Source organism: Pleurodeles waltl, chromosome 5 (genome assembly GCF_031143425.1).
Source record: "Pleurodeles waltl isolate 20211129_DDA chromosome 5, aPleWal1.hap1.20221129, whole genome shotgun sequence".
Taxonomy (NCBI): domain Eukaryota; kingdom Metazoa; phylum Chordata; class Amphibia; order Caudata; family Salamandridae; genus Pleurodeles; species Pleurodeles waltl.
In genome coordinates this window covers 580,323,013-580,347,658 of record NC_090444.1, presented here as the reverse complement: position 1 = coordinate 580,347,658, position 24,646 = coordinate 580,323,013, and the positions used below count along the sequence as shown (strand labels likewise).

General features: G+C 44.4%; 1 protein-coding gene across 1 annotated transcript in view; it reads right to left on the bottom strand.

Moving 5' to 3' along the window:
* The window catches only part of RYR2 (ryanodine receptor 2), a 2,714,825-nt gene that overhangs the window by 95,925 nt on the left and 2,594,254 nt on the right, over positions 1-24,646 (bottom strand). Inside the window, exon 97 of the mRNA XM_069234403.1 lies at positions 7,009-7,155. Within this exon, the coding sequence (XP_069090504.1) occupies positions 7,009-7,155 (147 nt within the window). The remainder of the gene's footprint in view (positions 1-7,008; positions 7,156-24,646) is intronic.

Here is a 24,646-nt window from a genome sequence, read left to right as displayed (position 1 = left end):
TGCTTTCTAGCTTGTTTTCACTGCTTTCTCCTTCCTTTCCTCCCATTTTTCTGATTACTTTCTCCTGCTTTTTGCCTCCTTTATTTCTCTGTTCATTCCTTTTTCCCAGTTCCTGCTCCTGCCTACTGCCCATTTTCCCACTTCCCGCCTACCCCTGCCCACTGTCTCCCTGCACCCCTCCCTCCTCACATGACCTACTTGAGGGAAGCTACAGCGTGGCCGCGCCACTGGTGCAACAAAGGCACGTCAAAGGCAAGGCCGTCTGCACCCGTCCGCACCTGGATAATTCCCAGCACCAGCCCTGGCTCTCCCACCCCACAAAGATTCATTGCAGCTGACCTCTGAGTCCTGAACCCCAGATGCACCAAGAACCACTGCTGATGCTCCTCCCCACGTACCACCAGAGGACCATTCTCCTGCCGACACTGCTGTCTCACATTTAGCACTGAAGCAACCAACGAACCTGACACATTGACCGAGATCACCATAACACAACTCCAGTGCATCCTACTCAATGCATGCTCATTAGTTAAACACACCCCTTAGGTCTGGTGCACAATCTCCTCCCTCACCCGGACGTCACCTTTCTAACAGAAACCAGACTCAACCCTGCCTCCACACCAGACATTGCCACTGCCATCCCCCAAGGGTACAAGATAACACAATGTGACCAAACCAACAAGCAGAAAGGTGGAATCGCCATCATCTACAGGGACACCATCTGCTGCACAACATCTGCTGACAAAGGTAATGGAACAACTCAACTTCCCCATACAGAGTGAAAAAGCACCATCAGAGGCACCCTTGCCTACATTAAACCAGGGGATCTAAATTTCCACCTCAATGACCCCAGCAACGCCAACTCCACTGACCTCCTGGGAAGCTTGAGCAACATCGGCCTCAAGCAGCTCATCACTGACCCTATCCAATTGCAGGACACAGGCTCAACCCCATCTTCACCTCCAGCCACAGAGCCAGGCACATCCATACTGCACCACTCACCTGGTCCAACCAACACAGCATATAATTCACCATCTCAGGACCCATATACCCCAGCACAGTGCCCCCTAGATCCATGCAAAGAAACTGGAAAAACATGTCAGAAGACCAATGGAACAACACTCCCCCCTCCGACATTGCAGACTCAACACATGACCATGAACAAGCAGCAGGAAGCTTTTCCTAGTGGATAACAGAATGCGCCGACACCATCACCACTGCCAAGACAGTCAAGGTCAAAGAAAAGAGCAAAAGAGCAAGCTGGTTCACTGACGAACTGCACTCCTCCAAATGCAACTTTCGACAACTTGAAAGGAAGTGGCGCATCATCAAAAAAACAGAAGACTGCACTACCTTCTAGACCAGTACCATCACATCCTGAAAGAAACTAAGAAAGACACACTAGCAGACCGCATCAAAGCCAGCACAAACCACAGCAAAGAACCCTTCACCATTGTGAGGAAGTTCACCAATCCCACAGTCATAGAAAACCACGTCACTCCCTCCCAGGAACTGTGTGACAACCTCACTGACTTCTTCCATGACAAGATCTTGGCTATCTAAGAAAACATTGAATGCCAATCCTCAGCCGCAGACAGCATCAACCATATCACATACACAAACATGAACCCCGGGCACCTTCTTACCCACTGGGAACTCCTCACCATGCAAGACACTGTCTCAATCATGAACTCCGTACACTCTGAAGCACTCTTGGACCTTTGCCCCCTACACATGCTGAAGTGAGGCCCCTGCTGAGAAAAACATCCGCCGACCCAGCCGAATTGAAGAACTAAAGGCTATGTCTATGCTCCCCTATACAGCAAAATTCCTTTTGAAAGAGATCAACCAGCAACTCACCCAACACCTAGAAGACCACAACCTCCTTGACCCCTCCCAATCTGGATTTTGTGGTAATCACAGCACCAGGACACCCCTGGTTGAAGTCACAGATTACCTCAGAGCCCTGGTGGACCATGAGGAAATAGTAACCATCATCCTCCTGCACTGGTCCACCATGTTTGACACCGTCTCCCAACACATCCTGATCAACAGACTCCACCACATCAGGATTCAAGGAAATGCCCTCAAATGGATCACCTCGTACCTCACCAACAAAACCCAAAGGATCAGTCTACCACTGTTCATCTCCTAGCCCAAGAAGATCATCTGTTGGGTCTCCCAAGGATCATTGCTCAGCCTGACCCTCTTCAACATCTACATGACACCCCCTGTCCGTCACCGTCAAATCACACAGACTCAATGCCATCTTCTACGCCAACAACACAAAGCTCATCCTCTCACTGTCTGAAGATCCCTCCAGTACAAAAGCTAACTTCCACAGATCCATGATGAACATAACAAACTGGATGAAGTACAAGTGTCTAAAACTCAACATTGAAAAAACTTTAGTCCTCATCTTTGGGAACAACCATGGACTGACACATGGTGATCACAGAGCTCTCACCTCCCCACCCCAACAGACCACACCCACAACCTAGCCATCATCCCCCCTTCTCAAAAAACTACACTGACCCCCGATTTAGAAGAGATGCCAGTTTGAGATTCTGACCCACACCTACAAGGCCCTGCACAATGAAGTACCAGCATGCATCAACAAATGCCTGACCTTTCACCAATCATCCAGACACCTCCATTAGCTTCCCTCTTCCTCGCAGACACCTCCCAGATCCATTGAGCCAACAGCCGAGGATGCTCCTTCTTGCACCTTGCAGCCAAGACTTGGAACAAGCTCCCGCTGCATGTCAAGACCACAGCATTGCTCCAGTGATTCAAAAGAAAACTAAAGACCTCTTCACAGCAGCATACAGCTCCAGCACCTAGAGTCCCTCACGCGTGATATGCTGCACTCTATAAATGTTTGATTTATTGATTGATTGATAGACATTCTACTATACATTAGGTACTGGCAGTAAGTGGTCAACACAAGTGCCTTTAAATGCCTAACATGGAGGTATTATTGTCTTTTTAGGTGGATGTATTCATGGGCACAGGCAAAATGCAATCATTCTAAACTAGGGTATTCAGTGACTGAAGTGGATTTATCCATTGTTCTATAAGGTGTTCTTAAGTGGTAGGGATCATAATTTGATTGTCATTTGAGCAATGCAATGGAAAAAAAAGTGTTGATTTAAAGCCTCCTATATGCATACATGTTTATTCTGATATGCTGGAAAACATGGGGCTGGCAAATGCTGCCTCAGTGGGTATTTGAGGCAATCAGCTGGGGCATTCCCAAATTGCATGTACAATGTATAATAACACCTCACCATAGACTCTCATGAAAGATGGGGTACCCGCACTTAGGCCCTTATTTTGTGTTTGGCGGACAGGAAAGCCCGTCTGCCAAACTTCTGACAGGGTGGCCGCCGCCGTAGTGGTGACCACCCCACCAGATCTATTAAGGGTGTCCCTCTAGGCTGATGGGTAGAAACCTCAGTTTTCTCCCGCCTGCCTAGCAGGAAACAGGCTACAACATTGTGTCTGGCTCGTAATCGAGCCAATGGCAATGCTGTAGCCTACAGGGTGCACCAGCAACCTCGCAATGTACACTGTCTGCACAAAAGCATGGGTAGTGCAGGCGCCCCCCTGTTGCCCCCTGCACCTGTTCTCTGACATGAAAAGGCTGTAAGAGAACAAGGTTGTAGCACTGTACTTGCGGATTATGATCTCCGCCACAGCCAGGCCATCTGGATCATGGATCCCAGAGGTGCTTGCAGAACCCTGGCAGTCTGACTCGTAATGAGGCCCTTACTGGTAAAAGATCCCATCTGTTGCTAATGCTGTTGTCAATTCTTTTGGAGTGACCTTGTTTATCTGACTGCTAATACTTCACATCAGCTGACATGAACTCTGACTATAAACAAATCAGTGTGCTCTATCTATGTACCCCTGAGTTTCTTTGTTTCTTTCTTTCCTGCCTCCCTTCTTAACTACCTTCTTCCTCTTACCTTCTTTTGTTCTTCTCTTTTTTTTCTACCCCAGCTCCATTATTTTCTTCTTTCCTGCCTTCTTTGTCTTCCCTTCTCTCTTTGATTCTTTCCTTCTTTTTCATTTTTCCTTATTTTCCATTTCTTTTTCATCTTTCCTTCTTTTCCCTGTCATTTCTTTTTATTTCCTTTTTCTTTCTTTCTTTACTTCTTCCTTTCATCTGCTTCTTTCCTTTTGTTCTTTCTTTTGTTCTTGTGTTCTTTCTTGTGTTCTTTCTTTCTTTCTTTCCTTCTTTCTTTCTTTCTTTCTTTCTTTCTTTCTTTCTTTCTTTCTCTCTTGTTTCTTCCTTCTTTTACCTTTTCTTTCTGCCTTTCTTTCTTTCTTTTTCTTTTCTCTTGTGTCCTATCTCCTTTTTTCTTACTTTTTCCTTTTATTTCCTTCTTTACTTCTTTCTTTCCTTGCTTCTTTCCATTTTCTTTCTTTCTTCCTTTCCTTGCTTCTTTCTTTCTTTCTTCCTTCCTTTCTTCCTTTCCTTTCTTCCTTTCCTTGCTTCTTTCCATTTTCTTTCTTTTTCCTTTTAGTTCCTTCTTTCTTTCTTTCTTTCTTTTTCCTTTTATTCCCTTCTTTCTTTCCATTTTCTTTCTTTCTTCCTTTCCTTGCTTCTTTCGTCCTTTCTTCCTTTCCTTGCTTCTTTCTTTCTTCCTTCCTTTCTTCCTTTCATTTCTTCCTTTCTTTCTTCCTTTAATTTCTTCCTTTATTTCTTCCTTTCCTTGATTTTTTCCATTTTCTTTCCTTTTCCTTTTATTTTCTTCTTTCTTTCTTTCTTTCTTTCTTTCTTTCTTTCTTTCTTTCTTTCTTTCTTTCTTTCTTTTTCCTTTTATTTCCTTCTTTCTTTCCATTTTCTTTCTTTCTTTCTTCCTTTCCTTGCTTCTTTCCATTTTCTCTTTTTTTCCTTTTTTTTCCTTCTTTCTTTCTTTTTGCTTTCCTTGCTTCTTTCTTTCTTTCTTTCTTCCTTCCCTTGCTTCTTTCTTTCTGCCTTTCCTTGCTTCCTTCCTTTCTTCCTTTCCCTTCTTCCTTTCCTTCCTTTCTTTCTTTCTTTCTTTCTTTCCACCTTTTTCTTCTTCATTTCTTTCATTCCTTCATTTTTCCTACTTTCTTTCTTTTACTATTTCATTCTTTTCTTCTTTCTTGCATTCTATTTTGCTTCTCTTTAGGTCTTATGAATTCTGAATATAAGCTAATCAGTGTGCTCTATCTTTGCTACTTACTTTCCTTCATCCATTCTTTCTTTCTTGACTTGTTTCTTTCATGCCTTCTTTCTTTCTTGCTTTCTTTCTTTCTTGCTTTATTTGTCCAATGCAAGAAGCTAGCAGCCGATGCCAGACCAGTTGGCTTTTTTTACGTCTCTGTTAACCAAAATCTTTTGATTTTTACTAACATTATTTGTATAGCATTCTTACTTATAGGGATTTTTAGCCTACTGTAGCATCATTCACATCTTTCTTCCACTCACTCTAGCATGCATTAAGCGGGTAATGCATTAGTAAATTTCAGGCATTAACTGCCTCCATTATAACTTATGGCGTGCTGTCCTTTCAAAAGGAGCACATCCACACACACACTGCTTTTTTGAGACCACAAATATTTTTGCCTTCAGCCTATTGTTTTGTCTTGACTAATGGGAGCCCGGCATCTTCTTGGATAATAAAAGTGTACATATACCATGACAAAACAATACAACAGCTGCAAGAAGGCTGGACGCCAACACCAGACCTATTGGCTTTGCCAATAATTATCTTTGGTGGCAGTACCTGGTCCTGACTGTATATTTCTCTCTTAAAATGGAAGTTTGGATAGATAGCTTATGGCAGAAAAAACATCCCTAGATGGAGACATGATCACATTGCTGCACAAGATAAAAAACGGGAAGTTGGGAAATGTTAGTTTGATGCACTTAGAAGTCATAACCAATTACTGCCTGTTTTCACCTTTAAATTACCCTGCGTGGCATGCTTCTGGTTCAAAGCCATCGAGAGCTCAAAAAGAACTATCCTAATGCTTCACTGAGGATACTGACCATCTATAAGAGGAGAGTGGTGAGATGTTGTCTTATGTTTCTGGGAATAGAAACCTGTTTGAAGTGTAGGGCTTCTAGCCTCTTGATCACCATCAAATTCACTGGGGGAATACATTGCCAAAAAGCCTGCTTGTTCTTATGATGAAAAATCTATCTGCTGTGGGAGGAAGGTTAAGCAGTTCCTGGAGTTGAACACAATGTGTCCTGCCTATTAGAAAACCGGTGGGCCAGTTAGAACTTCACATTTCTTCTGCCTGGAAGTGACACCTTACGTCTGAGCAAGAGAAATCAGAATATCCTGTCATAAGAATATAACTTGGTGCGGCTGCAGAGATATCTAAAGGGCGAATTTGATATAAAGCTGTTAACCCCAACCCGAGCTGAAAGAAAATAAAACACAACAATGAGCCCTTCATAATGTGAAACAGGTTTATGGGACTACTACAGTAGGGTACCACGGAATTTCTTGCATCGGTATTTTTACGTCATGACATCCGTGTTACCTCGGCTTACGATTTTATTTTTTGTATAACGTCTCAATGTGGACCTATTTTCTTTTGCTTGCGTTCAACTTAATTGTTATTCTAATTACAGATGCATCAATATGATTAAAATACAATGATGTAATTTTAGCACAAAGCGAATGGAAAAGGGACTTCAGGGAATGCATCTCTGAGTTACTGACAGTTTTAAAAAAAACTTAAAATATGAGTTGACTCAATAAACGAAAACTCATGTCCTGCTCGCGTGTCCTATTGCAGAAAAAATCTAGAGGGAGGGAGCCTATGACACTCAGTGGTTTTGAAATCCAATTCTGTTCACTGCATATGTTCATTTAACTTTTAAGTCCTGGCCACACTAACAAACTGGCAATATTCTTACCCACAATCCTTGTCAGGTAGCATCAGTTGATTGCGCTCTACCCACAAACGTACTGTTGAAAGTATGAACACATCAGTGTGGTAAAACGATATACATACCTGTTTGCCATTGTGGGTCACTGATGAGAGAATGGTTCTAAGTGTCTTGAAGCCCATGGCGATGTCAAGGAGATGAGCAGCAAAGAAGAAGTTATTGTAATGGCCGAGGATTGACATTGTCATGTACCAGGCCAGGTAGAGATACGACTAATAGGGGAAAAAACACATGTTAGAAAAGTATCAAATTTCAGAAGCCAGAATAAAATACCTTTTGTAAAGCAGAAGGCAGAAAATTAGAACATTTTGAACATGTAGGTGCTCGTGTCTTCATTCACTCAGCACTTAGAACAGGATTTAGAGTTGGTTGCTAATAGAGAGTTCTCAGTTCTCTGAGTAATTGCTTACTTCGGCAGCAGATCTGCTATCAGAATTCGCTATGCCTCAGGGTGTTGAGGTGGGGAACATTATTTTCTATACTGGAAAGTTTTCTGTTACCATCTAAAGCTAAATCAGGTCTTTAGTGTATTAAATATGCAATGCAAAACCTTTTAATTGACCTTAGGTTAAGTATTTTTAGTGTATCCTTATTTAATGACAATCTTTATCAATTTTATGTAGTCCTACTCTAAATATACCGATGCTTTTAGTATTGTATAGTGATGAAATTAAAGGATACCCAGGTTACTACATCAGTGATAAATGGAATATGTGACTACAAGCTTAAGACCGAACAATAAGAACTAAAACATCTACCATACACTTAGGGGTATGTTTATGAGCCGCTTGCATCGCCATTGCAACACTTTTTGTGAGGCAATGGCGGAGCAAACCTTGAACTCATAACTATGAGGCCACACAAAGTCACTTTGCGTGGCTTTAAATGGCCTCATAGATATGGAGTAGGCAAGGCAGCGCAAATAATTGCGTTGTCTAACTCTGCACAAGGGAAGCCTTCCATGAGAGTTGCTGTGGGTGTTTCCACGGAATACCCATGGATTTGGACGCAGCCCCAGATTTACAAGAGCTTGTTAACCTGGGGATGTGCCAAAAACGTACGCCTCCCCAAGGAAGCCACAACGAGGAGAAATATCTATTTCTTGTTGTTTTTTACTCTTTCTATAAGTGCCACATTTTACAGCACACATAGAAAGAGGACTATGCCTCCCCCGGAATGTTTCTGCGCAGAAAGGTGCCCTTTTCGCCACACAAAGAACATCCTGCATGCAACACAGACTCTGCATTGGCGTTAGACAGCCCATTGTGTGCCAACACAGGGAAAAAGGACAGGAATGCACCATATGCTAAAGATATGGCACATTTCTGCCCTTTCATTTTGACGCAGGGCAGCATAGCAAGGTGACTTGCTGCGCTGCCCTGCGCTAAATCCCCAAAAATATGCCCCTTAACATGCTGGGGTCGTAGCATCCAAAAATATGGTGGAATACTATGAAACAGCCACCAGAAAAATAAATGGTCTGGAGCAAGATGGCAGAATGAGTCATGTGAAATTTGATCATGTGATGCCAGGTAATGCTCCCTTAACTATGATCTCCATCCACCATATCACACTGGGCCTAAATCACAAGGCTATTAATGTAAGGGCCTGAATATCCACAGCTTTTGCAAGAGTAATATCACACTTCTGATTCTGCGAACCAGCAATTGCATACTTTTTATATATTATGGTAGAAATTATGCACTCACTGGTCTAGGGCCAGGAAACGTTTTTTGGGTTGTTTTGGGTGGTTCCCTTTGAATAGGCGGTGAACACCAAGAAGCCATTCCTGTTTTCAATACACACACCTATGTTTTACAATTCAATTCCCGCTCCCAGCAACATTATTCCTTCTAGCGATTCTTTGGAACATGACCTATCCGTGGACAATTTGCTAATGTGATTCTTTCCTGATCTCTGTGTTCTCATCTAGATCAATCTTTTGAAACATTTACAAAGGAACAGGTAATATGCTGAAGTATCAGTCAGTCTAGTGATCTTTATTCAGCATGAGCCATAAAAGACAATCAAAAGCACATATAACACATAAAGAAAATAAATAATGTTTTCCCATCTAAAAAGTAAAATTATTAAAATATTTAACCAACCAAAACAGAATTTATTGAGTAGAAAAACAACATACTAACAAGATTCATAAAACAATCACTAAAGATGAAAGGCATTTATTGACTGAAAGAAGTAAAATAATGCTGCAGATATGCATCAGGTACTGTGGAGCAGAGGCAATGTATATCACAGAAGGATGACCTCATATCTTTTTCTGATAATTAATACCCTTCTAATAACATTTATCACCACATAGCATGTTTCTATAGTAGAAAGATTCTGTTGAAACACCAGACGTTCCCTATGGGTTCTCAATTCGGACAGTATAAAATGGCAAGTGCTTTGTTTTGCTGCCTAGTCACACCTACGTGGGGGTAAATCATGTGACCAAGCACATTGGAGAGGGAAGGCAACCTTGAAATGTAAATGTAACATGCAAAGTCTGAAAAGGGTGAAGTATTAATGATAGATAGGATAATCCAGACAAAATATGGTTCTAGGTTTGCTGTGGTAGAAATCATTACATATTTTGTGACTGACACCTTAGGCTGTGCCCTCTGAAGATAAACAGTGGTTAAGAAAACAAGGAAATTGAGCTTTTCATAGACAGTGGTGCTTCTATTACCATTGTGTCTCAGAAGACGTTCAACCAACTATGGACGGACAACGTGTTAATTCCACCTGATGTTTTGACAATGACATTTGATGGGAGCAGAGTAGATGGTATGGGATATATCTGGGCCATCATTGAGGTACTGGGCAAACAAGTTAAAGGTAAAGTCTATGCAGCAAAAAAGTATAAATGTGTTAGAGTGGTTAAATCAAGTTCAGAATGACTATAATACCTGGACTGACTAGACCATTACTAGTGAAAGGAATGATGCGATATTAGTATGTAACACAGAAGAACATTAGTAGCAAAAAATAGAAAAAGCAGCCCAGGGTAAGTTATGAAAAACTTCTGATTATACTTGCACTATAAAAACAAAGAAGAATGTACACCCTGTGAAACATACATCTTGCTTTTTTCCCACATTAGATTTGAGGGTGGCATATCATCAAGTAGAACTTGATGTTGAATTTCTCTGTCTTACTGCTTTTATCACCCGTAAAGGAGTGTTTCAAATTTGGAGAATGCCATTTGGCCTGACTTCGACCATGGTGATGTTTCAGAGACTTATATCCAGCGTGTTTAGTGACTGCACTCAAGTTGCAGTTTTTCAAGATGATATTTTAATATTTTCTGACAGTGAACATGAGCATGATTGTGGATTGGGCAAAGTTTTAAATATGCACGAAATAAGGGGAGCAAAACTCAGAAAAGATATATGCATTTTCAGGAAAGGAGAAACTGAATATCTTGGACATGTGTTCTCAGGCCTTGGAGTGAAACCTAAACCTAGTTTGGTAAAACGTATAATTGAAGCTCCAGGTTCTGAGAACAATGTGCAATTATAATTTTTGAGTCTTTGTGAAGTTTACAGAAAACTTATGAAAATGTTTGCAGCATTGACAGATGGATTTAAAGCACTGTTGATAAGGAAAAAACATCAATTGCCATCGATGATATCTGTTAGTATGGGCTGGGGACACTTCTGTCTCAATTAGAAGGTTTGAAAGTAAAGTTGGTTGTGCATCCAGAGCATTAGGACAACCAGAATAAGTATTCTGTGAGTGAGAAATAGTTATTAGCATGTGTTTGGAGTGTAGAAATGTTAAAATCATATGTGTGGGGTAGATCTTTTGTGTTGAAAACGGATCATCATCCTTTAGTTGGCATTCTTTCCAGAAGGAAACGTAAATGTTCTACAGTTGGGATTGCTAGATTGTCAGCTAGATTTTTAGAATATTATTTCAATGTGGACTATATTCCAGGTGGGAACAATTATAGAGCAGACTGTCTGTAAAGGTTACCTATTGAGGATGCAGAAGAATGTGACTGAGAAACTAAGATTAAGGCGTGTTTGTGGCATATTTCAGAAAAACGGATGTGTGTAAGAAGGAAGAGGATTGGGTAAAAGCTATTAGTGAAGATAGGTTGAGAAATAAGTGATAACATTGCAAAAAAAATAATCTTTCAAAAGAACTGAAAATGTTTTGATAGGTGTCAGATGAATTGTCTATTCAAAGTGATAAACTGGTGCGGTGAGACAAATTAATACCTCTACAGTGTATTCATAATGAAATAGCTGGACTGGCATATTCTAGACATTTGAAGTCTACTGTGACCAAGACAAAGGTAAGAGATAATGTTTGGTGGCCAAGGATGGATGGGGAAATTGATGATTTTGTGAAGAATTGTGTAAAGTGTAGTTTGAGTGATAAGGTTCTTGTGACTGAAGGCACAGTTGAGTCAGCAGTACCACATCCAAGGAGATCTTGTCAACAGTTAGGAATTGACTTTTTGGGTTCTTATCATATTTTGCCTAATAATATGAAATATTTCATTGTAATGGTTAATTGGCTCTCAAGATGGGTATGGGTTGAACACCATTAATGAACCTATTATGAAAATGTTAATTAATTGGCTTCAGAAGGTATTTGTAAGAGAAGGTATCCCATGTTAAAGCATGACAGACTATGGGGTACCGTTTACATCTTCAGACATGGTTAAGCACATCAGGAAACCATTGTACCATCCACAAAGCAATGGCAAAGTGGAGTGTTTCAATAAATTGTTAGTGGAGAGTATTCACTCAACTTATAAATGTAATATGGATGTGCATGAAGCAATTAAGGAATTAGTGTGGTTGTATCATACTACACTACACAGTGTGACTAGAAAAACACCTTTTAAATTGATGGAAGGAAGGAAAGTGGCTACTGAATTGTGTCCTTTTTGGATGGTTACATTGTTTCCAAGAGAGAGAGATACATCTGCGTTGTTGAAGTAGGCTGAGAAGAATTCAAATGTGGTTGGTAATGGGAGACTGGAGGAAGATATAGTGGTGAGTAAGTGTAGAATGAAAATTGAAGACTAGGAGCAGGTTAAAAATCCAGTGTCGGTAAGCAAGGGATTTTTTTTTTTTTTATTCAGACAAAGTGTGCAAATTATGAGATATAAAGAATTTCAGATGAAAACTGGAGTAGTACATCTTGTATTGTGCTGGATACTAAACAAAATGGTAAGTGGAAGTAAAGGATTTAATGGGACTTTTTAAAAAAGGTGTGTGAGATTGTGATCGGGGGATCTCTTGTGTTAAACATGTACCAAAGAGATGGAAAGATTTTGTGACTGCTTGCAAAAAAACCAGTAAATATTGTTTTACATTCTGTTTATGTCATTATCAGAAATTAGAGTATTCTCCCTTTGGGTTGTTGTAGTTTTTTGTTTTTTTTTAGGGATGGGATAGTTAGTGGTTGAAAATTGCATTATGCGTAAAGTTAACAATTTCACTTATTGTATAATATCTAACGTTTGCATTATGTGAGGTATTTTCATAAAAAGTAGGTATTTTGTAAACAAAAATGGAGGTATGTGGTGATGTCTTTTGCTAGAATAGTAATGTGTAATAGAATGTGGTGAAGTCAGGAAGACTAGAAATTCCATAGATGTCAGTTGTCTCTGGGCCCCTGTTAAATAGATGTTAACTGATGTGCTCAATAAATACTTAAATCATATTAACACATCTTGTGATCAGATCACAATAGATCCCACACCTGAAAAAAATATTTTTGTGTGCTGTGATTGGTCTATTGTCTTAGGAGTGCTCCATAGAGGCACAAGAAAAAAGTTTTGAATTTTGGAATTATCTCAGATTTGTCACATAGGAATGCACCAGAGGTACTGCTTGCAGGTACGGAAGTAACCTTCAACAATTTTTTAGCATTAAACTTTTTTTTTATTTCAGCATTTTAGAGGGCAAGATACAGTAAGTAACCAAAGACAAAAGAAAAAAGACCACTTGAAGCTGAAAAAGCTAAGACCAGGCCAGACTCATAGGGCTGCACATCTACTGATGGAAATGTGTTGTGGAATTCTCTTGAGGGTCCCTAAAATGGGTATCAGATGATTGGATGGGTGTTAGATCCCAAAGGTGGGTTGGAAGGTGCACATATGTCATGATAAAGGGTCTGAAAATGTGCTTAGTTCATCACTGGGCAATTAGTTATTTTGTAGGGAGCAGAAGGGACCACTGCCAGGCATATGTTCCATGTACAGTAAGTGAATTATTATTCCACTCCTCTTTCTGGAGAGTCTCTTCTGTAGGCCCACTATAAAACATATGAATGCGATTCAAACTGTGGTCCGAACCTAGCCATATTAAGGAAACGGTTTACAAAAGAACATTGAGGAATTAAAGGAGTCAGAGTTTTATTTAATTAGATGTAAGGGTGGTCTATTTATAATTACATCTTTAACAACCACACACAATAAGCCATTTGTAATCAGGGGCTTAGTCCATAAGGAGTATGCCTCATAGATGTAAAATAGTGTTTTGTTCTACACTTTGGAGGCACACTCTTTGCAAGGGACACAGAGAACAGCAAGACAAAAATGTGTTTGACTGGAAATGCATTGCTGATCCACTCAACTTGGCACAAGCCATTGGTTTTAGCATTTATTAGGCCAGTCCAGGGGATAAGCCGGTGCATAGGATAAGCCGCTGATGAATATAATGAATAATAATGAAACAACATTTCTTTGGAGATAGTATGTTTTTGTGACAATTAACCAAAATCTTGATCCTTGTAATGGTTTTACTGAATACTCAACAATCCCTGTAGGAGAATGTGACACTCAATAATTCTCAAAGATTTTGCAATACCCTCTGTCTTTTTTTCTCCTCTCTTGGGGAACCCATATTTTCCTGGCTGGCTGACAACATCAAAAGACATTTATACACATATTTGGTAGTATGAATTTTAGAAATGTGTATTTATCACATATTTATAGAGTTTTTGTGATATGTGCTTTCAGGGCTGTGGAACTTAATAAAATATCTACTTGTCCATTGGACAGGTTACTTCATAAATCTACTTGTCCTGTAAAACGATCTACTTGTCTCTTTGGTGCCATACAGTGCAGTCACAAATTATGGCAGCAATCTCATTGAATAGGAACTCTGCTAGTAGCCTTGCTGAGTCTGCCAGGGCTAATACGGGCTTGAATACAAGCAATTTCCTTAACTTGTCACCTTTTGCAGATCTACGTACTGGGGCTAAGCTGGAGGTAGCGGTAGGCAATAGTTCCAGGGATGAAATGCCCTTTTGAGTCTGTGCCAACCTACTAACTTGCATGTTCTAAGAGTTTTCACCAGCTCTTTTGTAATTTTTTCCCATTCTGAGAAAGATTAGAAATGTACTCCTGACAGGGGCAGAAGTAAAACTTTTCCAAGGTTGGGAAGAAAGTGGTTAGAGGGAAAGTGAACTTGTAAACACTCAACAGATTTTCACATGAGCACACCTACACATACATTTTTGCTTCAGCTAAAATACAGTTAACAAATATATTCTAAGCGTACAATGGTCTGATCTACTTGTGTAAATTCTTGTGAATTCATGAAATACATAAATCTGCACTAATGCAAAGACATCTACGCTGGGAGCACTTTTGTGACATTTTTTAAGAATTTGGCCTCTAATTAGGTCTGGTGTTAAATGAGACCTTTCATTTTTATAACAATTCTATCACTCTCTGTCTATCTTTGTGTTGGCTGACTTAACTATGAATCACAGCAATATGCTGTTTCACGAGGAGCATTTCAGGACACAAAGTAGTTTTGAGACCAAAAAATATTTTTCCTTTTTGCCAATGTTTTCTACAATGGTGAGGGCCCCGCAGCCCCCACAATAATAAAGTTTTACAAAAGCCATGGCAAAACAAGGCACATATTGTCAAAACCAGAAGACTGACTACCAATGTCAGACTTCTTTGCATTTCCAAGGCTTGTTTATCTTCATGTTTCCCATAATCCTGTTGAAACTGGATTCACTGATTTTTACATTGAGTATTTTTTGGAAATACAGCATCAATCTACACATTTTACTCAATGATGCTTCAATTAAATAATTTCAGCAACATTTTTTTTTCCTAGTTGCATTTTTTTATGAACAAACAAGGAATCATCAATCCTACTTGCAAGCTCCTACAAATATTTCCATCTAATTGGGGAGCATTCTGGGAGCATTATACAAAGCCTCGTATTGCTGAACTTTGCAAATGTGCATACACATTTTTTACTGGAACCACTAAACAGTTGTGCAGTCCACGCTTACATATATTTAGAACGCTCACCCTAATAATAAAGGCTTTGCATTAATGAACCATGAATACAAGCTCAAACAGCATTAACATAAGGACACAAATATTACTTCAACTGCAGAAAATGTCCTTTCCTTCCACAATGTGGTATTGTAAACTGGCATCCAAAGGGTTGTGCTGCTGGGGGCTTGGCCTACTTCTCTCAAGGACAAAAATATACATGAAAACTTCTTGTCTTTGACCCCAAATAATATGTCCTGGGTGTTGGGCTATAGGAATTCCAAAACCCTGTACTTTGATAATATGAGTGCCTTTGCCATAAAACACTCAATGAAAGACATGTGTACTTTGACATATAATACAATTTAATGTATTTATCTAAATGCCGTTGTCCTAGGCTACATTCTACAGTCTAGGCAAAGACTTCAGACTTACTTGCAGAGACTCAGGCCCTCATTACAACCCTGGTGGGGCACCACAGGTATTATGACCCACACAGAGAATCCCGCCACAATATAGACACCCACACAAGTCCGCCAGCCCAAAGATCAGTGATAAACTGGTGATAGCAAAACCCACACCGTTACGCCAACAGAAATACGCCCACAGTATCACGACCCACAAATCAATGCAGCGGTCAGTCCACCGCGTTAATCCATTGGCAGTACACACCGCCGCGCTAAAAATACACACACACTTGCAAAACCACACCACATTGGACAATTCAAAATACACACACCTGAAACACATACACACACCACACCCTCACACCCACACCACTACACAACACACACCCACATTACCCACAACCCCTTACAATTAAACAAAAAGAGACCAAGCACAGAGAGACAAGCAAAGAGCACCCATTCAATCAGAGGCACAGAACACCATCAGCCATACACCATCCACGCACATCATAGTATACATCCCAACACATCACCTCACACATCCTCACACATATCACTCACACCACATCCATGGCACCCCAAAGACACCCCAGGCTTTCAGAGGAGGAGCTAAGGGTCATGGTGGAGGAAATCATCCGGGTAGAGCCACAGCTATTCGGATCAGAGGTGCAGCAGACCCCCATTGCAAGGAAGATGGACCTAGGGCGGAGAATCGTGGACAGGATCAAGGGTGACAACACCCAAGAACAAGGGATGACATCAGGAAGAGGTGGAACGACTTACGGAGAAAGGTACGTTCTGTGGTTTCAAGACACCAGATTGCTGTACAGAGGACTGGAATGGACCCCTACCTCCTCCCCCACAACTAACAACATGGGAGGAGCAAGTCTTGGCAATAATGCATCCTGAGGGCCTTGCAGGAGTAGCAGGAGGACTGGACTCTGGTAAGTCAAATCTTTACTATCATATCCCCTACCCTACGTGCATGCTATCACAAACTCCTACCCCTACCCTCACCCCATCACCTCAAATATACCCCACTATCACAACCCACCCATCCGAATACCAAGCCCTGCATGCCACACCAATCCATGAACCCCCATCACAGACCTGCATGGACCCCCAGCATGCCCAACAGAGAGACTCACCCAGTCACAAAATCACCACTCACACAAGGCCAAGCCGACAGGGAAAGTACAATCATACAGGGAAACACACCCATTGCACAAGATGGCACACACGGATACATTAACAATTCATTTGCATCTCAACAGGATCCCTAGCCAACGTCACCGGAGAGGAGGTGCCAGCTACATCCAGCATCCCCCAGAAAAGGCCCACAGTGATGACAGCAGCTCTGCACACCTGGATCTGGATGACCAACCTGGCCCATCAGGGACCTCTGGACAGTCGGTTTCCCTGCCACAGTCCCAGACAACCACAGAGCCTCCCCTCTCAGGCAACACCAGCACAGCACTCACCCAGCGGGCCCATACCTCTGTTCCCAGGACACGTTAATCAGCAGTGTGTCCACCACTACAGGGACCCCAGGCATCCGCACAAACACAGCACGATCAGGGACCTGGGGTCAGTGAGCACACGATTCAGGGGACAGCGGCACAGGACAACAGCGAAGCTGGGAGGACTGCTGTGCGACAGTGGGAGTACAGGCCCAGGGAACCGACCCTCCACGAGGCACTCTCAAACAACATGGGAGCATACCACCATTCCCAGGACACCATGGGCCAGGTACTGGGAAAGTTGCAGGAGATCCAGCGACTGCAGGTGGATAGTACCTGGGGATCAGTGAGGACCTAACTGAAAAATACACCATCCTGGTCACCATTGCAGGGGTGCTGGCTGACATGGGCAAGACCATGAGGGAGGCAGTGGCACAACAAAGGGCCCCTGACACTAGCCAAACCGAGGACCAGCCTTCTGCCTCCCCCGGCGCTAGTGGACAGGAGACACCGCCACAGGACCAACAGGCCAACAGCACCCCACCCCCTGCAGAAGGAGAACCACCCTGCAAATGGTCCCTGTGATCCAGGCAGAAGACAGAGGACATTTTCAAGACCCCCGCCAGGAAATAAGACTCTCCTGATTGTCACCCTTGTGTCCCACTATGTCACCCTGTCCACCTTGAACTGCCATTGCTCCACTTCCTATGCCCCCGTGGACAATGCACCTGTGATGCCAATAGACTAGACTCTACCCTGAACGTTCCTCATCACCCCAGCCCCTTGCACTCACCCCCATACTAATTTGCACAAAACATAAACACCCTTGAAACAGAAACCATACTGGAGTCAGTGTAATGATTAGAAAGATGTATTATTACAACATTATCAAAGCATTGCAACGTCTATGTTCAGTTAATATACCGCAGGATGACCATTGATGGGCAGCAGTACATATAGCAGTAGCCAGAATGGGGTACACAGATCTGAAAATAGAGAATCCAAAGGGAACAGTCAGTGTCCATAGACAGAGGGTAAGAGGCTGCCATGTACAATGTCCAAAGGTTTACTGTAATGTAAATTAGAGTTACAGTCTCTTATCTGTGTGTAACTGGAAGTACTGCTGTATAATGTTTGTTCCGTTGTCCACATCTTCTTCATCTGCCTCCTCTTCCTCACTGTCCTCAGGCTCCACCTCTGCCACAAGACCATCTCCAGGCTCATCCTCCTGCAGAAAAGGCACCTGGCATCTCAAGGCCAGGTTGTGCAACATACAGCATGCCACGATGATCTGGCACACCTTCTTGGGTGAGTAGTACAGGGATCCACCAGTCAGATGGAAGCACCGGAACCTGGCCTTCAGGAGGCTGAAAGTTCTCTTAATTATCCTCCTCGTACGCCCATTGCCTCATTGTAACGTCCCTCTGCCCTTGTCCTGGGATTCCTCACTGGGGTCAATAGCCATGAGAGGTTGGGGTAACCAGAGTCACCTGCAAATATCGAGGGACAACTGTTAGACACACACTAACCCTTAGGTACAACCCCATACTCAGACCCCAACTTATACTCTGTGGGGACCTTGGGCTCACCTATTAGCCACACCCTGTGCCTCTGGAGTTGCCCCATCACATAAGGGATGCTGCTATTCCTCAAGACATAGGCATCATTCACTGAGCCTGGATATTTGGCATTCACATGGGAGATGTACTGGTCCGCCAAACACACCATTTTCACATTCATAGAGTGACAGCTTTTTCTATTCCTATAGACCTGTTCATTTCTGCGGGGGGACAAATGCCACATGTGTACCATCAATGGCACCTATGATGTTGGGAATATGTCCCAGGGCATAGAAGTCAGCTTTCACTGTGGCCAAATCATTCACCTGGGGGAAAACGATGTAGCTGTGCATGTGCTTCAGTAGGGAAGACAACACTTCCTGAGACATCCTGGATGCCATGGCCACTGTAGTTTGAAAGGAACTACTTGCCAGAAAACAGAGCACTGACAGAACCTACACTAGAGGGGGTATTGCTGTGGGCTGACGGATAGCTGACATCAGGTTTGGCTCTAATTGTGCACACAGTTCTTGGATTGTGGCATGATCAAGTCTGTATGTGATGATAATGTGTCTGTCCTCCATTGTCGACAGGTCCACCAGGGGTCTGTACACAGGAGTATGCCGCCATCTCATCATCTGCCTCAGCGGTTGTAGCCTATGAAGGAGAACGGTGAGCAGAAGGTCATTTTCCACATAGATGGCACAACTGTTTTTGAATTAATGTCACAGAAGTAGTGTGTGAATTCGAGAGTCAGCAGATGTGCCAATATGTGCTGTGACACAGCTAGGTGCCATGCCATGTGCCCCACTGAAATGGCGGCTGCCAGACCTGTGAGGAGGGACAAGGGGAAATGAGGTAACTGTGCTGGCGTTGTGCTGCGTAGCGTTAGGCGGTCGATGACGCCGTGCAACTCCGCATTTGTTATCATTGGGCCCTATGGGTCCCAGGAGCCAATGGCGATATACGGCGGCGGTGACGGTACGCACCGCCGCGGACGTCACCGCCATTTTCTAGCTAGTCACTCAATTGCTACCTGACCATCACCAGGAGAGGAAATACACTGCAAGTGCTGCTGTGACCTGAGTCTGGAAGCGACACTGGCTAGAGTGTCTGGGGAAAGGGCCCCTGCCTTTACTGCGGAGAAGTTGGAGAAACTGGTGGATGGGGTCCTACCCCAGTTCACATTACTCAACGGTCTTCCAGACAAACAGGTGAGTACACTGTGAGCATGATGCGTGGGCAATGCCTGTTTGGAGTGGTGTGGATGTAAGCCACATGGGGGGTGCCAAGGCATCCTGGCCTGAGTGCTGCATGAGAGGTGATCAGTGTATGTGCATCAGGGCAAGGGTGGGAAATGGTGGTCAATGAGTATGACAGTCCGGACGGGTGAGTAATTACATTTTCCGCTGTCTTTTCCCTCTAGGTCAGCGCCCACCAGAAAAAGGGTATTTGGTGTGCCATTGTCAAGGAGGTGCAGACCCTGGGGGTCTATCACAGGCGGAGCATCCACTGCCGCAAGAGATGGGAGGACCTGCGCCGCTGTACGGAGAAAACGGCAGAGGCCCAGCTGGGGCTGGCCTCCCAACGTGGAAGGGGTGCCCGTCGCACCATGACCCCCCTGATGTTCCGCATCCTGGCGGTGGCCTATCCGGAGTTGGATGGGCGCTTGAGGGCATCACAGCATCCACAAGGGGTGAGTACAGATTCAGAAAGCTGGCTTTGCGCGCTTTAGGAGCTAGCAGGGTGGGGGATGGGGCGGTGGGTGCCCCTAGGCCAGGGCGATCATGGCAGGATAGGTCCCTTGTGTGCAGGCTCTGAAGCACTCCTACTCCAATGGTACAAGTGGCCAACTTCTACTGGGCAGGGTCCTGTGGGTGTCAAGTGTGCAGATGCTGGCCTTAGGCATTGTACCCCATGGGCTGGTGACTCCCTTAGTGACTGGTTGGGCATGGCCTTGTGCATAGGGCGCCTCCCTGTGTGTTGTGTCCCCCAACGGTAGTGGTGTTGCTGGCATTGATCAAGTGTATCCTCTGTCTCTCCCCCCCTTTTTGTTTTGTCACCCTGTCCTTGTGTGCATTAGCATCATATGGCAGAGGAGCAGAGGCACCGGCGACGCAGGGAGCTGCATCCCACATGGGCCTGGAGGCTGAATCCACCAAGGGTGAAGGCACCAGTGGGACGGAGGGCGAGGGGAGCTCCACGAAGGTGACAGGAGGGGATACTAGTGACAGCGATTCCTCCTCCGATGGAAGCTCCCTGGCGGTGGCGGACACCTCTGTGCCCACACCAACAACAGGTACAGCTGCCACCCTCCCAGTAGCCCCTCAGCGTGTTTCCCATGCCCGCTCAAACAGAAGGGTGCTTTGCCCCAGGCACCTCAGGCCCTGCCCCAGTCAGCCCTGCTGCCCTCAGTGAGGAGGCTATTGACCTCCTGAGATCCCTCTCTGTTGGGCAGTCAACCATTCTGAATGCCATCCAGGGTGTCGAGAGGCATTTGCAATAAACAAATGCATACCTGGAGGGCATTCATTGTGGCGTGGCGGCCCAACAACGAGCATTTCAGGCTCTGGCCTTAGCACTGATGGCAGCCATTGTCCCTGTGTCCAGCATCCCCCCTCCAACTTCCACTACCCAGACTCAATCCCCTCTACCTCACCCTATCCCAAGCACACCTTCAGACAAGCATGCACACAAATCAACACACAAAAGTGGCCCAGGAGAACATAAGCACCACACATCATCACACAGGCACTCACACAAGCACCATACCCATGCAAACATACCAACATCCACTTCCTTCACTGTGCCCCCCTCCTCCTTTTCATCCACCTCCCTCCCAGTAGCGTCTCCAGTCACACCTGCATGCACTACATCATCAGCCACTGCTCCATCACCAGCACGCCCATCACAACACAGCCCTCATGAGCAGTCACCACCCCCACAACCATGTCCACATCCCCTGTGTCCTCTCCCAGTGTGTCTGTGAGCCCTCCTCCCAAAGTACACAAACGCAGGCACACACCCACTCAACACCATCCACCTCACAACAGCATGCAGCCCATGCACCTTCACCCAAACTCAGCCAACGTACACCTCCTACAACCACTACCTCTTCCTCCACTCCCAAACCCCCTCCATCTTCCCGTCCCAGTGTCCCAGTGTGTCTAAAAAACTTTTCCTGGCTAACATCGACCTCTTCCTTACACATCCCCCCCATCCTTCCCCTAGTGCCAGGGTGTCAAGATCCCAGGCCAGCACTTCAGCCACCAACTCCGCGTCGCTGTGGTACCTGCAAGTCTCAGGGGACCAAAGGGGGCACCCGTCAGGGCTAGCAGTGTGCCACCGAACAATGCAAAGGACCAACCGATTCCGCCAACTGCCAAGGTGAAGAAGGGGCCAGCATGCAGCACGGACAAGATGCACGACCCACCCAGCAAGGCCTCATCCAAAAAACAAGAGGACAGTGCCAAGGCCACAGCAGCGTCTGCCAAGGTGGGGAAGGGAAAAAAAACCAAAGGCAAGGCACTTCAGGGCTAGGGGCCTCCAGGTGAGAGACTGGTTACCACCATTAGTCCTGACATGCCAGCAACCTGTACCGCGGAAAGCACCACCGCAAGCACCGCCACCTCCAGTGCCATCGGCACCGCCACCTGCACCGCGATCTGCACCGCCACCTGCACTGTCGTTGCCACAACAAAAGTCAGCAGCATCATCCCCAGTGGGCAGCCATCCGAGGCTGCTGGAGATGGCCTGGTGTCAACATCAGAACAGTGCGTGCTCTACGGGCAACTGTAATGCAAAAATCCATCACTTCCAAGATAACGTAATTCATGCATTATGCTGATGTGCTTTTGTTTATCCTTTTGCATTGCAGAGTTTAATCCTGAAGACTTATATTCAAGGTGCTTATAAATACTGTTTATTTGCAATGTATTTCTGCAGGCTTTCACAGTGTGTCAGGGTGTGGTCCCTTTCCAGGGCCTGCTAGAAGCTTCCTCTGCAGCATGACTGGGTGTGGTTGTGGGCTAAGCCAAGACTCTATTTAAGGGAACCAGCCCAGCTCCAGGTGCTCACGATTCAGAGGTCCCGGTGCAGAGCAGCAGCAACTTCCTGAGCTCCTGTTCCAGAGGCCTACTTTGATCTTCCAGGCCTTGCTCTTCACTTTGTTGGTGATTCTTGATCAGGGCAGTAAGGCGGAGATCGGGCTGGGCCCCCGATCCCGTTCTCGAAGGCTTTCGAGTTCTTGGGCTTATTTTTCATGATAAATGATTTTACCTTGTGAGTGTGAATGTGCGCTTGGCTTTTTCTGGCATTTGCATGCTAGCATTCGAATCGTCAGGACGCGCGATTCATTTCTTGTGCTTAACTCATGATATTTATTGTGTGCTACCATTTCTTGGCATTTACATGGTGGCATTTGAATCGGCAAGACGTGCGATTCATTTCTTGTGTTGAACTCGTGATATTCAGTGTGTACTACCATTTCATGGCATTTACATGGTGGTTTTCAAATCGAAGATGCGTGATTTATTTCTTGTGCGTAACTCATGATATCCATTGTACGCTACCATTTCATGTCATTTACAAGGTAGCATTCGAATCGTCAAGACGCGCAATTCATTTATTGTGCTTAATCCATGTTATTCATTGTACGCTACCATTTCTTGGCCTTTACAAGGTAGCATTCGAATCGGCAAGAAGCGTGATTCGTTTCTTGTGCTTAACTCATGATATTCATTGTACGCTATCATCTCATGGCATTTACAAGGTAGCATTCGAATCAGCAAGACGCGCAATTCATTTCTTGTGCCTAATCCATGGTATTCATTGTGCCCTACCATTTCATGGCATTTACAAGGTAGCATTCGAATCGGCAAGACGCGTGATTCATTTCTTGTGCTTAATTCATGTTATTCATTGTGCCCTAACATTTCATGGCATTTACATGGAGGCATTCGATTCAGCAAGACGCGCGATTAATTTCCTGTGCTTAACTCATGAAATTCATTGTGTGCAACCATTTCATGGCATTTAAATATTCTTGTGGAAATCAGCAATGTGCACAATTCATGTTTCTGCATTTAAAAACGAAGGGGGTCGTTACAACATTGGTGGTAAAAGGTGCTTACTGCCGTGCAGAAGACCGCCAACACACCGGCGCGGCTGCGGAAATCCGCCACAGCTATTAAGACCCACTGCTCGGAATCTGCCAAAATCCAGACACCTACACAAGTCCGCCACACCGAAGGTCAGTGATAAACTGGCGAAAACAAAACCTCCACCGTCACACCAACAGAAATACGCCCACACTATCACAACCCACGAATCCACGCAGTGGTCTTTCAACTGCGGTATTCCATTGGCGGTACACACCGCAGCGCTCAAAATACACACACACATACAAAACACAGCCACATTGGACAAGTCCAAATACACACACCTGATACACATACACACACCACTACCACACAACCAATACAATATAAAACACACACCCACATCACCCACAAACCCCTTCTACCAAAAATTCCGAAAGAAGGCCAGAGACAGACACCACAAACAACTACCAAGCACCCACAGGCACATAATACCATCACCAACAGAACGTCCACCCACCTCACACAACACACCACTACATATCAGCACACCTATCACCACACACACCACCCCACACATCACCCACACCACCCCATGGCACGGCAAAGACACCCCAGGTTCTCTGAGGAGGAGCTCAGGGTCATGGTGGAGGAAATCGTCCGGGTAGAGCCACAGCTATTCGAAGCACAGGTGCAGCACACCTCCATAGCTAGGAAGATGGAGCTATGGCGAAGAATAGTAGACAGGGTCAACGCAGTTGGACAGCACCCAAGAAATGGGGATGACATCAGGAAGAGGTGGAACGACCTGCGGGGGAAGGTGCGTTCTGTGGTTTCAAGGCACCACCTTGCGGTTCAGCAGACTGGCGGCGGACCCACACCTCCTCCCCCACAACTAACATGGGA